Source organism: Rhinolophus sinicus, chromosome 2, assembly GCF_057876585.1.
Source record: "Rhinolophus sinicus isolate RSI-liver-muscle chromosome 2, RSI-T2T, whole genome shotgun sequence".
NCBI classification, from domain to species: Eukaryota; Metazoa; Chordata; class Mammalia; order Chiroptera; family Rhinolophidae; genus Rhinolophus; species Rhinolophus sinicus.
In genome coordinates this window covers 147,608,229-147,627,865 of record NC_142502.1, presented here as the reverse complement: position 1 = coordinate 147,627,865, position 19,637 = coordinate 147,608,229, and the positions used below count along the sequence as shown (strand labels likewise).

The 19,637-nt window shown below is 35.4% G+C and overlaps 1 protein-coding gene across 3 annotated transcripts in view; it reads left to right on the top strand.

Annotated features, from left to right (window-relative positions):
- The window catches only part of REL (REL proto-oncogene, NF-kB subunit), a 39,875-nt gene extending 21,889 nt beyond the window's left edge, over positions 1 to 17,986 (top strand). For 2 of the 3 annotated variants that reach the window (XM_019717344.3, XM_074332014.2), the window contains 6 exons: positions 5,685 to 5,825; positions 7,574 to 7,678; positions 7,788 to 8,000; positions 8,575 to 8,643; positions 8,772 to 8,843; positions 9,882 to 17,986. In XM_019717344.3, coding sequence (XP_019572903.1) covers positions 5,685 to 5,825; positions 7,574 to 7,678; positions 7,788 to 8,000; positions 8,575 to 8,643; positions 8,772 to 8,843; positions 9,882 to 10,678 — 1,397 coding nt within the window. In that variant the 3' untranslated portion in view covers positions 10,679 to 17,986. The remainder of the gene's footprint in view (positions 1 to 5,684; positions 5,826 to 7,573; positions 7,679 to 7,787; positions 8,001 to 8,574; positions 8,644 to 8,771; positions 8,844 to 9,881) is intronic. The other variant, XM_019717352.3, reaches the window with a different exon arrangement.
- The last annotated feature ends 1,651 nt before the right edge of the window (positions 17,987 to 19,637 follow it).

Below are 19,637 nucleotides of genomic sequence, written 5' to 3'. Positions count from 1 at the left end.
GTTAGATTTCACAAAGGACTCTTACTGCAAAATTTAGTTTAATTCTCATTTTCTAGCTATGTAATTAATGACATACAAGGAATTCTAGTATTCCGTGATTAAAATCCATAGGATTTTGACAAAAAGTTTTCAATTCCATTTTTTTAGGCATTTTACGATTTTTCCATGTACAGAGGACATTGAGTTGTTACGAGAGCACAAAGACTGTTTTGCAGTTGAGTTTGGAGGAATTATTTTTTAATGGTAGTCTAAAAAGGAATACCGTTTAGAAAGACACAGTTTCTAACATAGATTCTTATCTCTGAAGTCTGGTTTAATACAAGAAAATAAGATATAAGAGCCTTTCCTCACAACTTAAAACCTAAAGCTTAAAAAGCAAGAAGGAAAAAAAAGGTTTTTGTGCTTCATTAGCCTTTCTTCATTGCAGTCATGTTAGTTTTCCAAGCCTTCTTTGATTACCCTAGGAAGAACTTGGGGCACTCTTTTTATGTCTTCATACTCCTTGACCATTATCCCATTATAAGACTTTTCATGTTATATTATATAATTTTAGTTTATGTCCCTGTTTTTCACCCAGACACTAATCTCATTAAGGGCAAACATCGTCTTTTTCATACCTGTATCTGGCATTTATTAGTTTGTATTCCAGAATAGAAGCTCAATAAATATGTTGAAAGAAATAACTTAATGATAGACTGCTGTGACCATTTATCTTTGCCTGGCACATGGACACTTAAGTGTTAGCTTGTATTGTATATATGTATATATGGGATAATCTGTATCTTTTAAGTAACAAATTAAATAAATTATAACTAAACTTTATGTTTTTTTCTTAAATGAGGCATAGCTCTTAAAATGGTTACTCTATATACTGTGTATTTTTGTCCTGTTGCTTACTCTTATTTCAGTAATTAACTAAATTTTAGAATTGTCACAGCATTAGAATTTTAGAAATGTCACATTTCTAGAGCTAGTAGATGTTATAATTGATTTTAAAAATGTAATCCCTACTTTCAAAAGAAAATACATCGTGGTAATAACTTTTTGATAAAAATGAAATTCTTATTACACATACACCCTGCTCTGAGGACTAAGGAGTAATATTTATTTCTAAAGCTATATTAGGGAGAACAATTTTTACCTTGAGTCCTTTTGATCAAGTCTAAAGGGAAATTGAGTCCTTTTGATCAAGTCTAAAGGGAAATTTTAAACTAGTTTCAGAGGAATTTGATTGGTCTTATTCTTCCTTTTGCTAGATTTTCGCATATGTTAAAACTGAGTGCCATTTTTCACACTGTGGAATAAAATACCACATTTTGCATTATAAAATGATATGTATATATTAAAAAGCCTGCAGTGAGCATTCGCCTCAGTGGAAGAAACATCAGAAGCATTCGCTTTGAAATTCGGAGTGAGAAAAGGATGTGCATTCTCACCACTTCTACTCAGCGTGTTAGTGGAGGTTGTAGCCAGTGCAGCGTGATCTGATTGAAGATGAGGAAATAAAGCTGTAATTATGGGCAGCTGTTATTTACAGTGAAAACTCAAAAGGATCTAAAAATAGATTATTTAAATAATAAACTTAAAATGGTGATCAATGTAAAATTAGTATACAAAAATCAGTTTTGTTTCTATACATCGGCAGCAAATAATCAAAGGAAATATTGTTAGAAAATATGAAGTACATAGCAACATATGAAAGAAACAATTATCAAGATTTCCTTAGGGAAAATTATAAAATTGTTTTATGAGATATAGAGAACACCTAACTTGACAGAGAGGTATATATCATGTTCTCTAATGTCAATATTATAAAGGTGGCATTTTACCCCCCCAAATTGATAAACCGATTCAATGCAATTCCAGACAAACTCCCAACAAGATTTTTCATTAAATATATGATGATTCCCAACAGGAAAAGGAAGACACTTTATAGAGGAGGAATAAGTGATGAGAAACTGACCTTGTCAAATATTGGGGTTTATTATGAAGAAAGTATTAATTATGGCAGTGTGGTACTGGAGTAACAATAGACAGATTGACTGGTGGAGTAGAATTAAGAACCCAAAACAGATCTAAGAAAATATGACACATTAGTATATGATAGAGGCAGCATGTCAGATCAAGAGAAAGGGAGGAAATGTTTGATATATGAAACTGAAAAAAAAATGGTTATTTATTTATGTTGGGTTTCCTACCTCTCACCATACACAAAAATCAGCTGATAATGGATTAAAGACTTTAAATCAACACTTTAAAAACTCTTGGTAGAAAATATTAGTAAATAGATTTTAGTCCTTGGGGCATAGAGAGATAAGACACAAAAAGTTTTTTATAAAACAGTTGATAAATTTGATGATCTTTTTTTATTAAATTTATTGGGTTGATATTGGTTAGTAAAATTACACAGGTTTCAAGTGAATATTCTTAATTTCAGTTTATTGTATTTTTCAGTTCTAGAATTTGATTCCTTTTTAATGGTTTCAGTTTCTTTAATAAACTTGCAATCTTGTCTTTTAACTCCTTGAATACATTAAGTATAATGATTTTAAGTCATGTGTCTGAAAACTTCAGTATTTGGATACTTTGTGGTCTATTTCTATAGTCTGTTTTTTCTTTTCTTTCCTCTTTTCTTTTCTTTTCTTTTCAATTTACCTTATTTTGTCTCCTCGTATGCCTGTTTATTTAAAATAGACCAGTCATATAGAACACCAGTCATCATATTTGAAAAATTATAAAGATTTTTGGCTTAGGGTGTTATCTCCCTTCAGAAATTTTTCTTGCTGTAGGTGGCTATTCCTACTAGCACTCCCAGATTACTTAAAATCAGTGAATGATTTAGATTATTTGAAACTAGCCTTTCATCCCTGTGAGGTCTAGTATCTTTCCAGTTCACCCTTACTTCTAGGGTACAGCTCCGAGGCCCCAACGAAAGCATTGGGCATTTATTAGGTTCTCCATCCTTAGCAGACCCATCTATTTTCCCCCTACAGTCTTATTTTTTTTTTGGGGGGGGGAGATTTGGGACTTTTTTTTATTTTATTGGGGAAGGGGTACAGGACTTTATTGGGGAACAGTGTGCACTTCCAGGACTTTTTTTTTTTTTTCCAAGTTGTTGTCCTTTCAATCTTAGTTGTGGAGGGCACAGCTCAGCTCCAGGTCCAGTTGCCGTTGCTAGTTGCAGGGGGAGCAGCCCACCATCCCTTGCGGGACTCGAGGAATTGAGCTGGCAACCTTGTGGTTGAGAGCCCACTGGCCCATGTGGGAATTGAACCGGCAGCCTTCGGAGTTAGGAGCATGGAGCTCCAACCCCCTGAGCCACTGGTCCGGCTCCTCTATAGTCTTATTGAGAGATCATCTCAACTTCTCATCCTCTTAGCCACACCTCTTACAAAATGGCAGACTATATCTGGAGAAAAGAGGCTGCTTCTTTTGAATTTACCTCTCTGGGTTTTTGTGATACTGTGATTTATAATAAGAAATACTGTGTATTTGATCTTCATCCCCATTCCTGGCACAGAGCTCCTGCAATCCTTGGAATTTGCTAAGTGATAGGAGTAAAAAAAGGTGAAAAGAGTGTCCTTTGTTTTCATAACAAGTCCCTTTCAACCATAGGTAAGTTTATGTTAATGAGATGACTTTTGGAAAACCCCTAAGAATGAGGGGGTAGAGGGCTCTGGTTGCCAGAGGAGCTAACCACTTACTAGAGTTGGAACTTTCAACCGCATCCACTTAACTCTGGAAAGGGAGGGACTAGAGGTTGAATTAATCACCGATAATTTAGCCGATAATTTAATCAATCATGCCTACAAAATGAAGCCTCCATAAAAATCCTCACTGAAGGGGTTCAAGAGCTTCTGGGTTGGTGAACTTGCAGAGGTGCTGGGAGGGTGGCATTCCCAAAGAGGGCATGAAAGCTCATTGCCACTTCTACATACCTTCCTTTTTCATCTTTTCTATCTGGCTATGCCTGCGTTGTTTCCTTTTATAATAAACTGATAATCCAGTATGTAAATTGTTTTCTTGAGTTCTTTAAGCCATTCTAGCAAATTATCAAACCCAAGGAGTGGGTCATGGAACCCCCAATTTGTAGCCAGTCAGAAGCACAGGTGATAACCTGGACTTGTGATTGGTGTCTTAAGTGTGTGGGGAGAGGAGCAGTTTTGTGGGCTTGAGCCCTTACTTGTGGATACAGCTAACTCCAGGTGGTTAGTGTCAGAATTAAGTTAAATTGTAGGACACACAGTTGGTGTCCTGAGAGTTTGGAGAATTGCTATGTGTGAAAAAACATACATACATCAGAAGTGTTGGTGACTAGTGAGTAGTGAGAAACAGGAATGTTTTTCTTACAATTTCTTTCTTCCATATCTTGGCCCCATGGTTCCTTATGATCTTCTTAGCTCTCTGATGCCTTTAGAGGATTTTTGCTTCATATTTTGTGCACCTGTTTTAGTTCTCATGGTCGAGTTGGCCCCAAATACATATGTCACCTGCCATTACCAAAAGTAGAACCTCCCTTTGTTGATTTTTACTTTACTATTTTCTACAGCAACTTATGGAAATGTTTAAATGTTTGGTTGTTCAATAGGCCTTTAATTCTTCAGTCACTCACTAACTAAGAATCCACATTTTAAGAAAGGAGAAAACTGTATTAAGATTATAATAATATATGCTGATAACAGAAGATGAATACAAGTCATGTGTACACATTTTTTGTCCCCCCTGGCATTTAATAAATATTTATTATATGTAAACCACTGTGTTCCATGCTTAGTTGAGATGCAACATGCATCACACACTCAATCTGCCTTCATGGAACTTAACCATAATAGATTAGAAGAGGCACGCAGAGAGGATAATCATGTAAGATTTTTTAAAAACTTTAAATGTCAATATTTCAATTTAACAAACTCATCGTATTATTTCTTAAAGAATGGGTTTTTATATATTTTTTTAGAACTGTAAAATTTTCCTGCTGTAGAGTTTGTCTTTGCATGTAAAATTTCTTACAGAAACTAGCTACATTATATCATTTAGTATCCTCTTGGTATTTTATTGCTAAATATTGATCTAAATTTGAGTAGATATTCCTTTTGTCATTTTTATACAAAACATATGTAACATTTTCTAATAACGTTCAATTTTTAAGAGCATAGACTCTAGATTCTAGTGACTTGAGTTTGAATTCCTACTCTACTACTTCTTAGCTGTGAAACTTTGGAAAAGTAATTTCATCTCTTTAAAATCAGTTCTTCATTTGTAAAATGGGGATGATAGTCATACTTGTACAGGTTTAGGAGATAGTTCTTAACACAATCACTAGATTAATACATGCTTGTCGAATGAATGAATGAATGCCTATTCTCTGTTGTATATAACCTGCAACCATCTTTGCAAAAATTTAGTATTAATGTCAATTTGGGATTGTTCTCTAAATTCTAGATGACTGGGGTAGTTACCTCCTGACCATGGCCATAACTTAGTGAATACTGTTAGATAACGACTACATGACGTACTAATGATAACAGGTATTTTTGAGATTGTGTACCATTCTATTTCTGTTACTGCAGATTTGGGTGCTACTCAGGGTTACTGGACAAATTGGGCAGGGAGGAGGACCTAGCAGGATTTTAGTTCTATGTGATTATTCTACATTCTTTTTTTTTTTTAAATGTACCATTCAGTCCCTGAAGCACAACTGCTTGATACTGAAGATTGCGACCTTAATGTGGTGAGATTATGTTTCCAAGTTTTCCTCCATGATGAACATGGTAATTTGACAACTACTCTACCTCCTGTGGTTTCTAACCCAATTTATGACAACCGTAAGTACTTTATTTTCTTGTATTTGTAGCCTTAGCTTTTTTTTTTTTACAAGTTTAATTTTTTTAAGTATTTTGGTAATTAGAAAAACAGTATGTTTATTACAGGTAAAAGTCAACATTCCTGAAATAAATAACAAGGGTTATTTTCCTATAGTAAATCTCCTCAAACCTCATTCTCCAAAGATAATCACTGTCCTAGGGTACATATTTCACCAGTTTCTTCTTCATGTATATGCAGATACATCATCATCATTCACACATATTTTTTTGGCAACTTTAAAAAAATCATCCCTGACCTTCTTTTAAACTTACTTTTTTTCCTTTTAGCAATATATCTTGAATCTCTTTCCCTTCCAGGCACCTTATTCTTTTTCAGTAGCTGCATATTTCCTTACATGGCTATATCATAATTTTATTAAATCATTACCCTATTATAAGACATTTGGTTTGTTTCCTTCTCAATTTTTTTTTCTTTTTGCTATAACAAATTATACTGTAATAAATATCCTGCAGGTACATGTAGATCTCTAGCATAAATTTGCAGAAGTAGAAATGTTGGCAAGTACTAGATCAGAGGGTACAGATATTTATAGTTTTAAAAGAGTATGAAATTGCCCTCAGTGTGTGTGTGTTTGTGTATTCTTATGTATGATCACCAGTGGTATATAACTATACCTGTTTTGCATGTAGAAGGATAGGTGGGACATAGGGCTATAAAGGTAGATCAGAGTATTCTTATCATGGAGAGCTTTGAATGCCAGGGAGAGTTATTGGAATAATATTGGCCAGATAATAGGAAGCATAAAAATTGCATTGCCACAGTGGTCATAATTTAAGAAGATTAATCTGTGGGTGGCTGATTAGCTCAGTTGGTTAGAACGTGGTGCTGATAACACCAAGGTTGCCGGTTCTATCCCCACATAGGCCACTGTGGTCTGCACTCCCTCCCCGCCAAAAAAAGAAGATTAATCTGATCACAGTGTGTAGGATCGGTTGGAAGAATCAGAATTTAGAAGCACGAAGATTTCATTAGAGGACATGTTATATTTGTGACAATATGGATGGATCTTGAGAGTGTAATGCTGAGCGAAATAAGTCAGACAGAAAAAGCAGAGAACCATGTGATTTCACTGATATGTGGTATATAAACCAAAAGCAACAAAAGAACAAGACAAACAAATGAGAAACAGAAACTCATAGACACAGACAATGGTTTGGTGGTTGCCAGAGGGTAAGGGGGGTGGGGGGTGGGGGGTGGGAGATGAGGGTAAGGGAGATCGAATATATGGTGATGGAAGGAGAACTGAATCTGGGTGATGAACACACAATGGGATTTATAGATGATGTAATACAGAATTGTACACCTGAAATCTATGTAATTTTACTAACAATTGTCACCTGAATAAATTTAATTTAAAAAAAAAAAAAAGAGAGGACATGTTATTGCCTAGAAATGAAGTCACAAGGCTCTATACCAGGTTGGGCAATGCAGTTAGAAAGGAAAGGGGCAGATGTGGATGATTAATGTATTAGGTTGGTGCAAACATCATTGCGGTTTTTGTAATTGTTTTTAACGTTTTAAACTGCAATTTATTTTACACCAACCTAATACTTAGTATCCTTAATTTACTTATACAGTAAAGCTTTTATTTAGTGTACAAATTGTTTTCCTAAAATTCTCTCCATCAAAAATGAGTAAAATATATTACTAAGGTAGCAACCCATTTTAAAAAATCCTTCATATTTAGGTGCTCCTAATACTGCAGAGTTAAGGATTTGTCGTGTAAACAAGAACTGTGGAAGTGTTAGAGGAGGAGATGAAATATTTCTACTCTGTGACAAAGTTCAGAAAGGTATTTATTTATTTTTGTTTGTTTCATTGAATTCAGAATATATTTTAGATTAATAGATACATTTTACTTTGCTTTCCCATTGATATTTCTTTGCTTTCATATTCACTAGATGACATAGAAGTTCGGTTTGTGTTGAATGATTGGGAAGCAAAAGGTATCTTTTCACAAGCTGATGTACACCGTCAAGTAGCCATTGTTTTCAAGACTCCACCATATTGCAAAGCTATAACAGAACCAGTAACAGTAAAAATGCAGTTGCGGAGACCTTCTGACCAGGAAGTTAGTGAATCCATGGATTTTAGATACCTGCCAGATGAAAAAGGTGTGACTTCTTTGTGGTAGTGTTTTATATATTTCTTAAAGTTAATCCTGCTAATAATATTTTCTTGTAAGATAGGTGGGAATATAATTATGTTTTCTTCATAATTTACGTTTCTTTGCCTGAAAGTTTTCATTTGATTTTTGACTGACCTTTATGCTCTTTGCATCTCTTTCTTAGGTAAGAAATCTGGAATAATTTCAAAGTGTCTGTTTATCAAAATCTGTTTTATATTTGAGGGGTTTTTTAGTCCTTACTGTGTCCTATTTATAGATGGCAAACTTGCCAGTCAAAGAGTGGTCTCCATTTTGGTCCTTTTCTGCCCTTAATGCATTAGTTGACATTGTTGATTTATAGGTGTTATAAGAAAACAAGATGAATATGTTACTATTGTTAACTAAGACAAATATCCTTTCCTACGGACCTAAGTTACACTCTGTAACACTTATTAAATCCATATTATGTACTTAATTGAAAGCATTTTCTATATAGGAATAAAACAGCTATTTATTTATTGAAGGAGATGAAGCATAATCCTATGATGATTCACATGCTTTCGTGGTTTCTTTCTATCCAGATACTTATGGCAATAAAGCAAAGAAACAAAAAACAACTCTACTTTTCCAGAAACTGTGGCAGGATTGTGGTAAGAATATTTTGAATTGATTTGTATTCAAATAGATTTTGGGTTTTTTGCTTTATTCAGTTTTTCAAATTTTAACTGATAATGTTATTATTCAAATTACATTTAATAATGGAAAAACTTTATCACAGCAGTTAATTTTCCTGAAAGACCTAGACCTGTTCCCCTGGGATCAACTGGAGAAGGAAGATTTATCAAAAAAGGTATTTTATTCCCCATAGAGGATTCCTTGTGACCAGAAAGACCAGTGCTTGCACAATATATTGGAATTCCATTCTTAGGAATAAAACTATTTCTTTGATATTTTACATTCTTACAAATGTTTTCATGCTTTGAATGTTGAATGAATTTATCTTGGTTCCTGAAGTTCCTGTTAGAAACTGTGTTTTGGGAATTTATTGTTTGAGAAATTACATTTTGTTTATATGGTGATAATTTTACTAATTATTGTATGTCGTGGAAGAAATGGTTCAGATCTGGCCAGTAGCCTGTCTTTATAAATACAGTTTTACTGGAACACAGCCATGCTCATTTGATTACATAGGGCCTATGGCTGCTTTTTTTGCACCACAGTGGCAGAGTTGAATAGTTCCAGCTAAGGCTGAATGGCTCACAGAGCCTAAAATATTTACTATCTAGCCCTATATATAAAAAAAAGTTGCCAACTTCTGGTTTAGATCCATCAACCAGGGTTAATTAAAAGTCTTTTCCTCTTATATTCTTATGCCAGTTCTTTTTCCTGGTAGTGTACAGCAGTCACGTAATGTGTAAATAAACACAGAATCTTTAATTTCTTTCTAACTGGAAATTTGTAGTACCCTAGTGTTATATCTTAATATAGCTTAGAAAGTTACGTGGATTTTTCAATCATCCCTAATGAGTGTTTCCTCCATCCCTCCAGTTTTTCCTAAAAGTGGGGAATATGAAATGATTTGGGGCCATTTAGAATCCCATACCTTTATAGACCTCAGAAGCTAGATTTTCATATTTAACTGGAGTGAAATTATTTGTCCCAAAATAATTTACCGAAATTATTTTATAGGTATTTGTAAAACAGGTGTCACAGAATTCAGTTTGGGCTCATGTAAACATCTCAGTGCTATTTAACATTTTAATTTGAAATGTTACATCAGTTTCCTTGAAAATGTTCTTTATTAGTGTGTTTATGCAATTTTTAAAAATAGTACTTTTAATAATTTTGTTCATTTCAGTTTTGTGAAAATACGTTTTCTCCTTCACAGAGTCAAACTTGTTTTCTCATGGTGCAGTTTTGACAGAAATGCCCAGGCCTTCAGGAGTTTCAACTCAAGCAGAATCCTACTATTCCTCATCTGTGTCCATCTCAAGTACATTGTCTCCTCATGCTTCAGCCATACCCTCCATGGTGCCTCAGCCTTCTTCAAGCTGGTCCTCAGTGGCCCACCCCACCTCATGCTCAGTCAACACAAATCCACTGAGTAGTTTCTCAACAGGGACACTTTCCTCTAATTCACAGGGTATCCCATCATTCCTGGAAATGCCTGTTGTGAGTGATTTAAATGCTTCTAATGCTTGCATTTATAACAGTACTAATGACATAGGCAGAATGGAAGCATCATCCATGTCACCAGCTGACTTATATGGTATTTCTGATGCCAACATACTGCCTAATTGCCCTGTGAATATGATGACGCCCAGTAATGATGGCATGAGGGAGACTGATAATCCAAGACTTGTGAGCATGACTCTTGAAAACCCCTCATGTAATTCAGTGTTAGACCCAAGGGACTTGAGGCAGCTCCATCAGATGTCCTCTTCCAGTTTGTCAGCAGGCGCCAGTTCTGGTACTACTGCTTTCGTTTCACAATCAGATGCATTTGAGGGATCTGACTTCAATTGTGCAGATAACGGCATGATAAATGAGTCAGGACCCTCAAACGGTACTAATCCAAACACTCACGGTTTTGTTCAAAGTAGTCAGTATTCAGGTATTGGCACTATGCAGAATGAGCAATTGAATGACTCATTTGCATATGAATTTTTTCAAGTTAACTTGTAAGATTTCAATGGTGATTCAAGATTTAAATCCGTTTAAATATTTGCAGCCATTTTGATATTACCTATATGGATGCAGCATTTTATGTGTTTCCATCCAAGCCTGTACAAAACACTTGTGTTTGTTTTTGTTTTTGAGAAATGATTGTCCAAAAACTTTGAGTATGTAGGGGATTTCTCTCACAGACAGTCAGAGTTAGTCTTGGCTGTGGAGCTTCTCATTTAGTTGGCAGAGAATTTGTCAAGACATAATAAAAGATAAATGCTTAGTGCTGAAGCTGCCACTGAAAGAGAGTAATGAACTCATTTCCCAACTTTAGGAAGAGTTGGAAAAAGTTTAGTATTCACAGAAGCCTTTTGCTTCAAGTGTAGATAAATCCACACAAACTGACTTTGTAGGCCATGATGCCCTGTGGAATGCTATGTGTACTGCAGGTTTATATAAACTAGTACATATTTCACTGCAGGTTAAATCATTATTTGAGTCTAAAAACTATATAATGAATCTGTGACATATAAAATATTGGAAAAAAATTATTTTTCCAATTTAAAAAAACACACACACAATTTTGGGTATGTAGAATACAAAATTGGAAACTCAGAAAAGGAAAATTCAGAAATAGAAATTTAAAAGGGCTTTACTGTTTCTTCTTCTGAAACATGTGACCTGATACTGGATGTGGTGCGAATTCCATCTTTAGAGTCGCACCACATTTTCCCAGAACAGAGTGAAGAGAACATTATAGCAAAGCTCTAGTTTTTCCAAAAATGCTTTTTTATATTTCTTTTGTAATGTATTCTTAGTTAATGAATTAACTGATATTTGCTTTTAAGCAAATTTAAGGTAAACCCTGTAATGGCTATGTCATTGGAAAAATTAATGCCTTATTATTTTTGAGACGCATGGGCCAAGGTGACCCCTAAGGGGTTTTCTGAGGCTTCTTGGAGTTTCTTAGATTTATATGTAAATCAAAATTTCATTAAAATGATAAGTTAGGTAGAAGTATGCTTTCAAGGTATGGGAGGTTCTCCATACCTTTAAAATTGCTTATGATTTTAGGTTTATATTCATGTTTTTAAGAGGAAGAAGCTTTGTTTGGCCCGCTCCTCTTTCTTATGTGTCCCCATTCACTGTGATCTCATCCAATTTCATGCTGTCCGCCCTGAAGTTTTATCCCTATCTTAGACCTGTCCCCTGCACTCCAGATTTGGAGTTTACATGCGTGTATAAAACTGCTGATTTGACATCTCTACCTAAAAACCTAATTAAAGGTCAGACTCAGCATATCATTGATTTTCCCTAACAAACTTATTTCTCTTTCAGTCTTTCCCCAACTCAGTAAATGGCAATGCCATGCCTCTAGTTGCTCAGGTCTAAAACTGTAGAGTCATCCTTGATTCTTTTCTTTCTTTTATGTCCCATATCCAAATCTATCAGCAAACCTGGTAGGCCCTACCTTCAGAATATATCCAAAGCTGGCCACCTCTTTTGACCTCTGCTGTGAATATCCTATTCCAAGCCACCATCATCTCTTGGCTGGATTGAAGCTATAGGCTCCGAAACCCTCTTTATATCGTGGTGTTCCCTACAGTCTGTTCTCCCTAAAGTAGCCAGAGTGATTTTTAAGACAAGTCAAATCATATCATTCATCTGCTCAAAACAATCCAGTGGCTCCCCATCTCACTCAGAGTAAAGACCAAAGTCTTTGGTGGATGAGGAGAGGTCCTCATCTACTGCCATTTTCCCCTCTCCATTCGCTCTGGACTCAGTGCTCCTCTTCAAAAACACCAAGTACACTTCTGCCTAAGAGTTTTTGTACTTAGTATTCTCTCTGCCTGGAATGTGTTTCTCTGATATAACCATAGCTCACTCCTTCCATCCTTCCATCCTTCAGTCTCGATCAGCTGTTACCTGATCAACACCTTCCTTGACTATATATATATGTATAGTCAGAATATGTCAGAATATATATCTATATATCTATATATCAGCACTTCATGTCCCCCCTCCTTAATATTTGTCCATAGTACTTATGTAAGCATTCTTTTGTTTACTATTTGTTTTCCTATACTGGAATATAAACTACATGAGGGCAGAAATACTTGTGTTTCATTCATTGAATCCCCAATTTGTAGAAAAGTGTCTGCCTCATATTAGGCACTTAGTAAGTATTTACCGAACATTCAAAGTACTATGGATACAACTTTTTTTTTGAAAGAAAGAATAGCTTTAATTATTAGATGTTTATGATTTTTATAGTTCTGTTTAATGTAACATTGGGTTTATATCAGAGTCATGTACATTCAAGTCCCAAGGATTAATAATGGTAATCCAAAATATTTGAGAGCAAAGTAATCCCAGTGGCAAAATGATGGTAGAATTTGGGTAAAATCTTAGTTGTTATGGGATTCTCATGATGCTGACTAGCTTATTAAAGACCTAGTTTACTTTTAACTAGAACCTAACATAAATGTTGAACATATTCCTAGCTAGAAACATGTCTTTCACTTATATAGCATCCAACCAAACCATAAATTTACTGGAACAATTAAAACTAGCCAACTTGGTCAAAATAGGGAATGAGTAAAGGTTACATAAATAAAAATTCTGAGTTGAATGATACTGGGAAATGGGGAGGAGCTCAAGATAAGACTTGGGGTCAGGATATTTAGGAAGCAAAAGAAAAATATTGAAGATAACTAAGTACCATTAATATGTCAGAAATTATTATTTCAAAAGGAAACATTTCTGTTAATACAATTTTAAAAATCATAAGCACATAACGTAGTGTAGTAGCACTTACCAGGGAGAAAGAAAAACCTGAAGGCATCTTTTCTTGTTCAAAATAGGAACCCAAGGTATCTCCAGATAGCAGTTGATAGGTGGTCCATTTTTTGAAAAATACAAAATCCTATAATTTTGTATTAATTAGCATTGATCAGCTTAAACACTGTTAGGAAATCTAAATGGGTATTTTTAAATAAGCAGTTGACTTGCAATTTTTTTCTGTGTAAGCCAAATGAAGTTACTGCTATATCTATGTCAAGAGTATTTCTAGTGGATTTTTTGTTTTTCAGGTGCTATTTACTGATCATAGAATATATTTTATAATTAAAAAAATATTGACAACCTGCTTCTCCTCTATCTCTAAGTGTGTTTACACTTTCACCTGTTCTTATAACACCTCACTCTTAGTTTTTGAGGAAAAGGTGACACTATGCTTTTCTAAAGTCTACTTATTCACTGGATCCTTCCCCTCCTTTCTCTCCCATCCTGTTTCTGTATCAGCTTTTGTGTCTTTTATTTTTTTATAAACATGGAAATGTATTCTTTAGCTTAAAAAGAAAGGAAAAAAACCTCTCCTTCTACCCTCATACTCCATCCCTTCACATCCAGACTTACAAAATGCTTTCAGTCTCTAGTTCCTCACTTCCCAGTCATCTACCCTCTCTCTCTTTACCTCCTACTATTTTCGTATGATATTCTGGGAAAAGTGACCAGAGTACACCCTCTCTTATCCAATCTAGTATCTTTCTAATCAGTCCTCACCCTGCTTAACCTATCTGTAACCTTCTGTCCCTTTGACCACTCCCTCCTTAGATGCTCCTCCAAGGTTTCTGTGGTACACAAGATTCCTCTCTGAAGCTGACCCCCCCGCCCACCCCACCCCCGTCTCAACCCCAGCGCTCAGTTGGTGCTATTTTTCCCCTGGGTAAGTGCCCACAGCTTCAGCGTTTTGTCACGCTGTCTGAATGCCCTTGTAAGTAGCTCCTCCTTTTGTATACTCTTTCTGTATACTCTGATGGCATTACCATTTACCCTGCCACACGGTATTTAAAAGAAACCTCACATTCACTTAGTCGTCAAGTCCTTTTGAGCCTGCCTCCTAAAAATCTCTTGCATTAGTCCCTCCTTTATTCCTGCTGCATTCTTGGTATAGGCCTTCATTCTTTTTTCCCCCAGTAAGAATCTCTTTTCCTTATGCTTCAGTGAAAAAGAACATCCCATCCGCCCATATAGCCTTTTGCGTAGTTAGCATTCCTTGGAAACACTTTCTCAGGCCCCTGGGCCTCCATGCCTTCAGCCTGCTATCCACTCTGCCTCTGCTCTTCTACAACCACACACATAGCTTTTCAGACTGGGCTTCTCCTCTGTGAACCTTGGTCTTGCCTCCCTAGTTCAGATGTAGCACTGTACATGTCCCTATTGCAGAAATCTACTCACTAAATTATAGTCATATGTTTGTCTCATTTATCTTTGGGACTCCATCACTTAGCACAATCCCTGACATAGTTGGTGCTCAATAAATGGTAGCTATTATTAGAGACTCAAGGGCGAAATTGACATAGGAATGGTTATAACAATGTGGACAGGGATATGGTTCTTAAAGGGAAAGATACTTAACCTGGCAGGAAAAGCAGTGATGCTTAGATTTTCAAGCTCGTGAAATACTTTACCCTCTGCCTCCTGTAGTATCAACTGTATTAGGTAGAAATTTTACAGTTATTAGGATTATTTCGTATGCCTGACCTTGTTTCTTCTCTCTACTGTATGTAGCAGGTTTAATCTCAATTCACTCTCTGTGCATTTCCTTGGCACCTTACCCTCGCACAGACACTGAAGTATTCATGGAATCAAATCACATATCACATTTTTTAAACATCTAGTGTGCAAAGTACCAAGTTAGGTGCTGGAAATGATATAGAGGAGAAGAAGACAAAACTCTTTTTCTCAAAGATGTCAGTCTTTTTCTTTTGAGAGATACCATATACAGTAATGTGCATAAAGTGGACTAATTTTAACTGGACATCTTGATGAATTATTACAAACATAAACAATCATTTCTAGCACCCCAGGAATTTCCTTCATGCCCATCGCCAGTCTGCCTGATCCTCAAAAACCCTTGTTCTGATTTCTGTCATCAGAATTCGCTATTTTAATAGTCTTTTAAATTGGTAACTGGGCTTCTCTACTGAAAACCTTAGTGAACAGAAACAGCTGGGTTCTCTATTTCTAACCTAATACTTCAGAAAAATACCATTATCACCCCAGTAAACTTTAATTAAAAAAAAAAAAAGAAAGATTTGGAATTGGTGATCGAGGCTGCCTAATAGCACCAAATAAATTGTTATATCATAAATTGATTTGTAGAGGGATTAAAGAAATTGCCATGGGATATTAAATAGCATGAAGAAATGGTAACGATAGGGAATTTTCAGTCAGAACATTTGGGTTTGAATCTTTAGCTTGGCCACTTAGAAGTTGTGTGATATTTAACAACTCACACCTTCTGTGGGCCTATCTCTTCAGATATAAAATGCAGATAATACCCAGCCTACCTACCTCACAAGGTATGTTATATTAAATAAATCATTCATAAGAAGAAACACTGTAAATTGTATAGTGCTAATCAAATATGGTTAATAAAACATCTGTATATGTCCTGCAGCCCCTGATTAATCTCTAAAACATCCCTTCCAGTTGTCTAATATATAACAGAGTGAAAAATCACTATGGATTATATTCTTTGGTAAGAATCCTAAGATGGGTTTCTCTTTAGAGTGGCCAGCTATTGCCCACATCTGGAGGGCCTTCTTTTGGCCTTATTCTACCCAGAACTATTTCTAATTGTATAGCAAAGATAGGTCAACATATGACTCCCAGTTCTGAAATTCTATGACTCTTAATTTCTTAGCCAAAGTTGATTATGAATCAGGAGTAACATGACTGTCTCCTTAAAAGGGGGCCACATTATAGCTAATGGAGTGGCCACTGTAAGAATTCTTATCTGTTTTGTTTTCAAAGGTTGAGTATGAAAGGGGTGTAAATAGGATATTTTTTTGTATCACATATATTAGAAAATGTCATGCTATTTAACATTATAAGCCCAGGGGTGGGTAGCTCACCACATCAGAGATAAATGTATGGGTTGTCTATATCCAGTTTTATGCCTTTGTTTATCTAAGACTTAGTCAAATTAATATTTTAACTAATGCATCTTAGCAGAATTTACTTAAGGCACAAACTTAACATTGGTGGATAAGATTGAATCTCAAAAGTAATTGTGTCTGTAATTTTTTTCGTGCAAACCAAAGCATAGATCCCAGCCAAAAAAAGACCCATCATGGTGTGGCCGGTTAGTTCAGTTGGTTAGGGCGCGATGCTCATAACACAAGGGTTGCCGGTTCGATCCCCGCATGGGCCAGTGTGAGCTGTACCCTCCACAACTAGATTGAAGCAACTACTTGACTTGGAGCTGATGGGTCCTGGAAAAACACACTTAAAATAAATAAAAGTTAAAAAAAATAAAAGACCCATGTCTCCACTACCCTCATTAATAAACAAAATATAGATATAATTTATAAACAATTACCTTTTTCGAAAGACTTCAGGAAAAAAATACCACCTGTTAGTAATTACCTATATAAAGGGAGTAGAATTTATCATATTCTAATATTCTTATCACCTGCTTCCACAAGTTCAATTTACTATCTGACTTTCAAAAATTTAAAGAATTAACAAAATATTAATTAAACCCCTCTGTGTGAACAGTAATACATAGTAGTACAAAGCGTTGGTGCTTCAACAAATTGAGTCTTTAGTGTCTGTGCAAGTGGACTGAGTTTAAGTGTATAGCTTGATGAATTTTTACATACATAAACAGGTAAATAAAAATATAAATTTTGGTAAAAATACCAAACACTCATCTTGCCTATTTTTCTCCTTAAACTTTTTTATCTAATCAAGACATGATAGCTTTGCATAAAATATAGTAAGAATTAGATAAGGTTGGAGTATTTTGGGATCCATTTGTGGAATTCAGTCTCAGGAGACTTCACTGATGACACACTCGATTGTATTGGATAATTAGCTGAAAATGTTGGTCACTGGTGCATAGCTCAGGTAGCTTTAAGATAAGATGGAAAGGAAAACAAAACAAAGTTTTTGGGTAATGGACATACTTAAATGCATGGTTCAGACTAGATGAACACTTTAGAAATTATTTAAAAGAATGTACTTAAAAATGCTGTTAACTGAGGAATCCCGATCCCCACAGAATGCCACTATTGTATTTTTTTGAGTCTCCTAAGTATATTATGCGCTTCTTAGTGACTAACGAATTTGGAAGCACTGAAGAGATTTTTTAAAGTTCTCAGATAGTGTTCAATTATTTAATAGCTAAGTGTGATGTAAGGATGCAATAATTTTTAAAATGTAAAAATTCCTTTTATTGTACAGACTATTGCCTTTGTAATGTCTTTGTATACAGTGATTTTTTTTTCTTGTTAATAAATGGAGAAAATTCTAAAACCCTTACTAAAATTTTGGTGCTATTTGATTTTAAAAATATCAACCAGATTTCCTGTGTATTTATAGCATCTACCTTACAGGGAAAAGTAGTTTTGTTTAGAACGATTAGGCATTTTAATGGAACGCTATAGCTGAGTATACTTGCATATGTAACTGTCCTTTGAAATGATAGATAATTTTGTAGAATATTGAAATGCCTTTTTAAAAGATTTTTATTTTCTACCTTCCTGGCTCATTTCCTGCCTGTTTCTCTCCCTTTGTGAATAACTGAGGACAAAAGTCATTCACTTATTCTGAGCAAGGTACAGGTAGGTCTTGCCACGGGGTTTGAAGGTGGTGGCCCAGTGTAGGATTACAGTGTGTAGAGCGTAGGGAGCACATGTGAGGGTGGTGGGGAAGGAAGTCTCAGTGATCTGGAATAAGGATGCGACGATGAGAGATGTATGAGGAGGACTGATCTATTAATAAATATATTAAGCCGAATGAGAGCCACATTTCTCAGTGTCAGAGGAAGAAATTACACATGTGAAAAGGGAGAGAAAACTAGAAGAAGGTTGGAATTGGAAGTACAGGTATAACTCAGAGTTTTCAATATATGTGAAGAAATCTATAGAGATAAGGCCTGTGCGGACACGCGTGCCATGGGAGGGCTTGGGAGCAGCAGTGCCACAAGAGCAGTGAACATACCTAGTGCTCAGATCTTGGTTTCTAAATCTCATTTTCCACCTAAAGGAACTAGTTCTTTAGAGAAATAGCCCAATCCAGGGCTGGTGCAGATGAAATACAAGATGAGCCTGGAGTGTCTTTTTGTATTAGAAAGTAAGAACATCCTCCCAGAATGATGGGGACATATCAAGAGGACACAGGAGTCAGCTTGAAGGGGCACCCACTGGCAAATCAACATTTAGAAATCAAACATCAGTAACAAAATATAACCCATTGAATAAAATAGGAAGCCATGAATCCACAAGAAGGAAAGTTCTACCTAATATAGAACCTAGTTCTACCTAATGCCAACCAATAAATGTAAAAGAATGATGGAATTAGAAAATTAGTATTTGAGAATCATTGTGGTAATAATTGATTCAGGTGAAAATCTTCCATGAATGCTAATACTAGTAAGTGAAAGTTGGATAGTCTTGCTACAGCATACTTATTAATCAAAGGGAAAAAAGAATTTAAGTATTAAAGTAGAGAAGCTTGGCAGGTACTACTTTCATTAACCAATCAAAGCCAATCATCGGTAATAGCACAAATCAAGATTGTGTGACACCTTATAAGATGCAAGAAGATAATATCTCTTCAGTGTTCAAACTGAATCTAATAATGAAACATGAGGCCAACTCAAATTGAGGAACAATCTACAAAATAACTGGCCTGAAATCTTCAAAGTAATAAAAGTCAAGAAAAGACGAATCGTTTCAGATTGGTGGAGACTAAAGAGACAACTAAATGCAAAATGGGATCCCTTGACTCTGAAGGACATTGTTGGAACAACTGGTGAAACTTGAATGGGGTCTGTGGATTAGATAATAGTAATATCAGTATTAATTTCCTGATTTTGATAGTTATGCAGTGGTGAATGAAGTAGAACAATATTCTTGTTTGTAGGAATTACACACTAATGTATTCGGGTGATGGGGCATCGTTG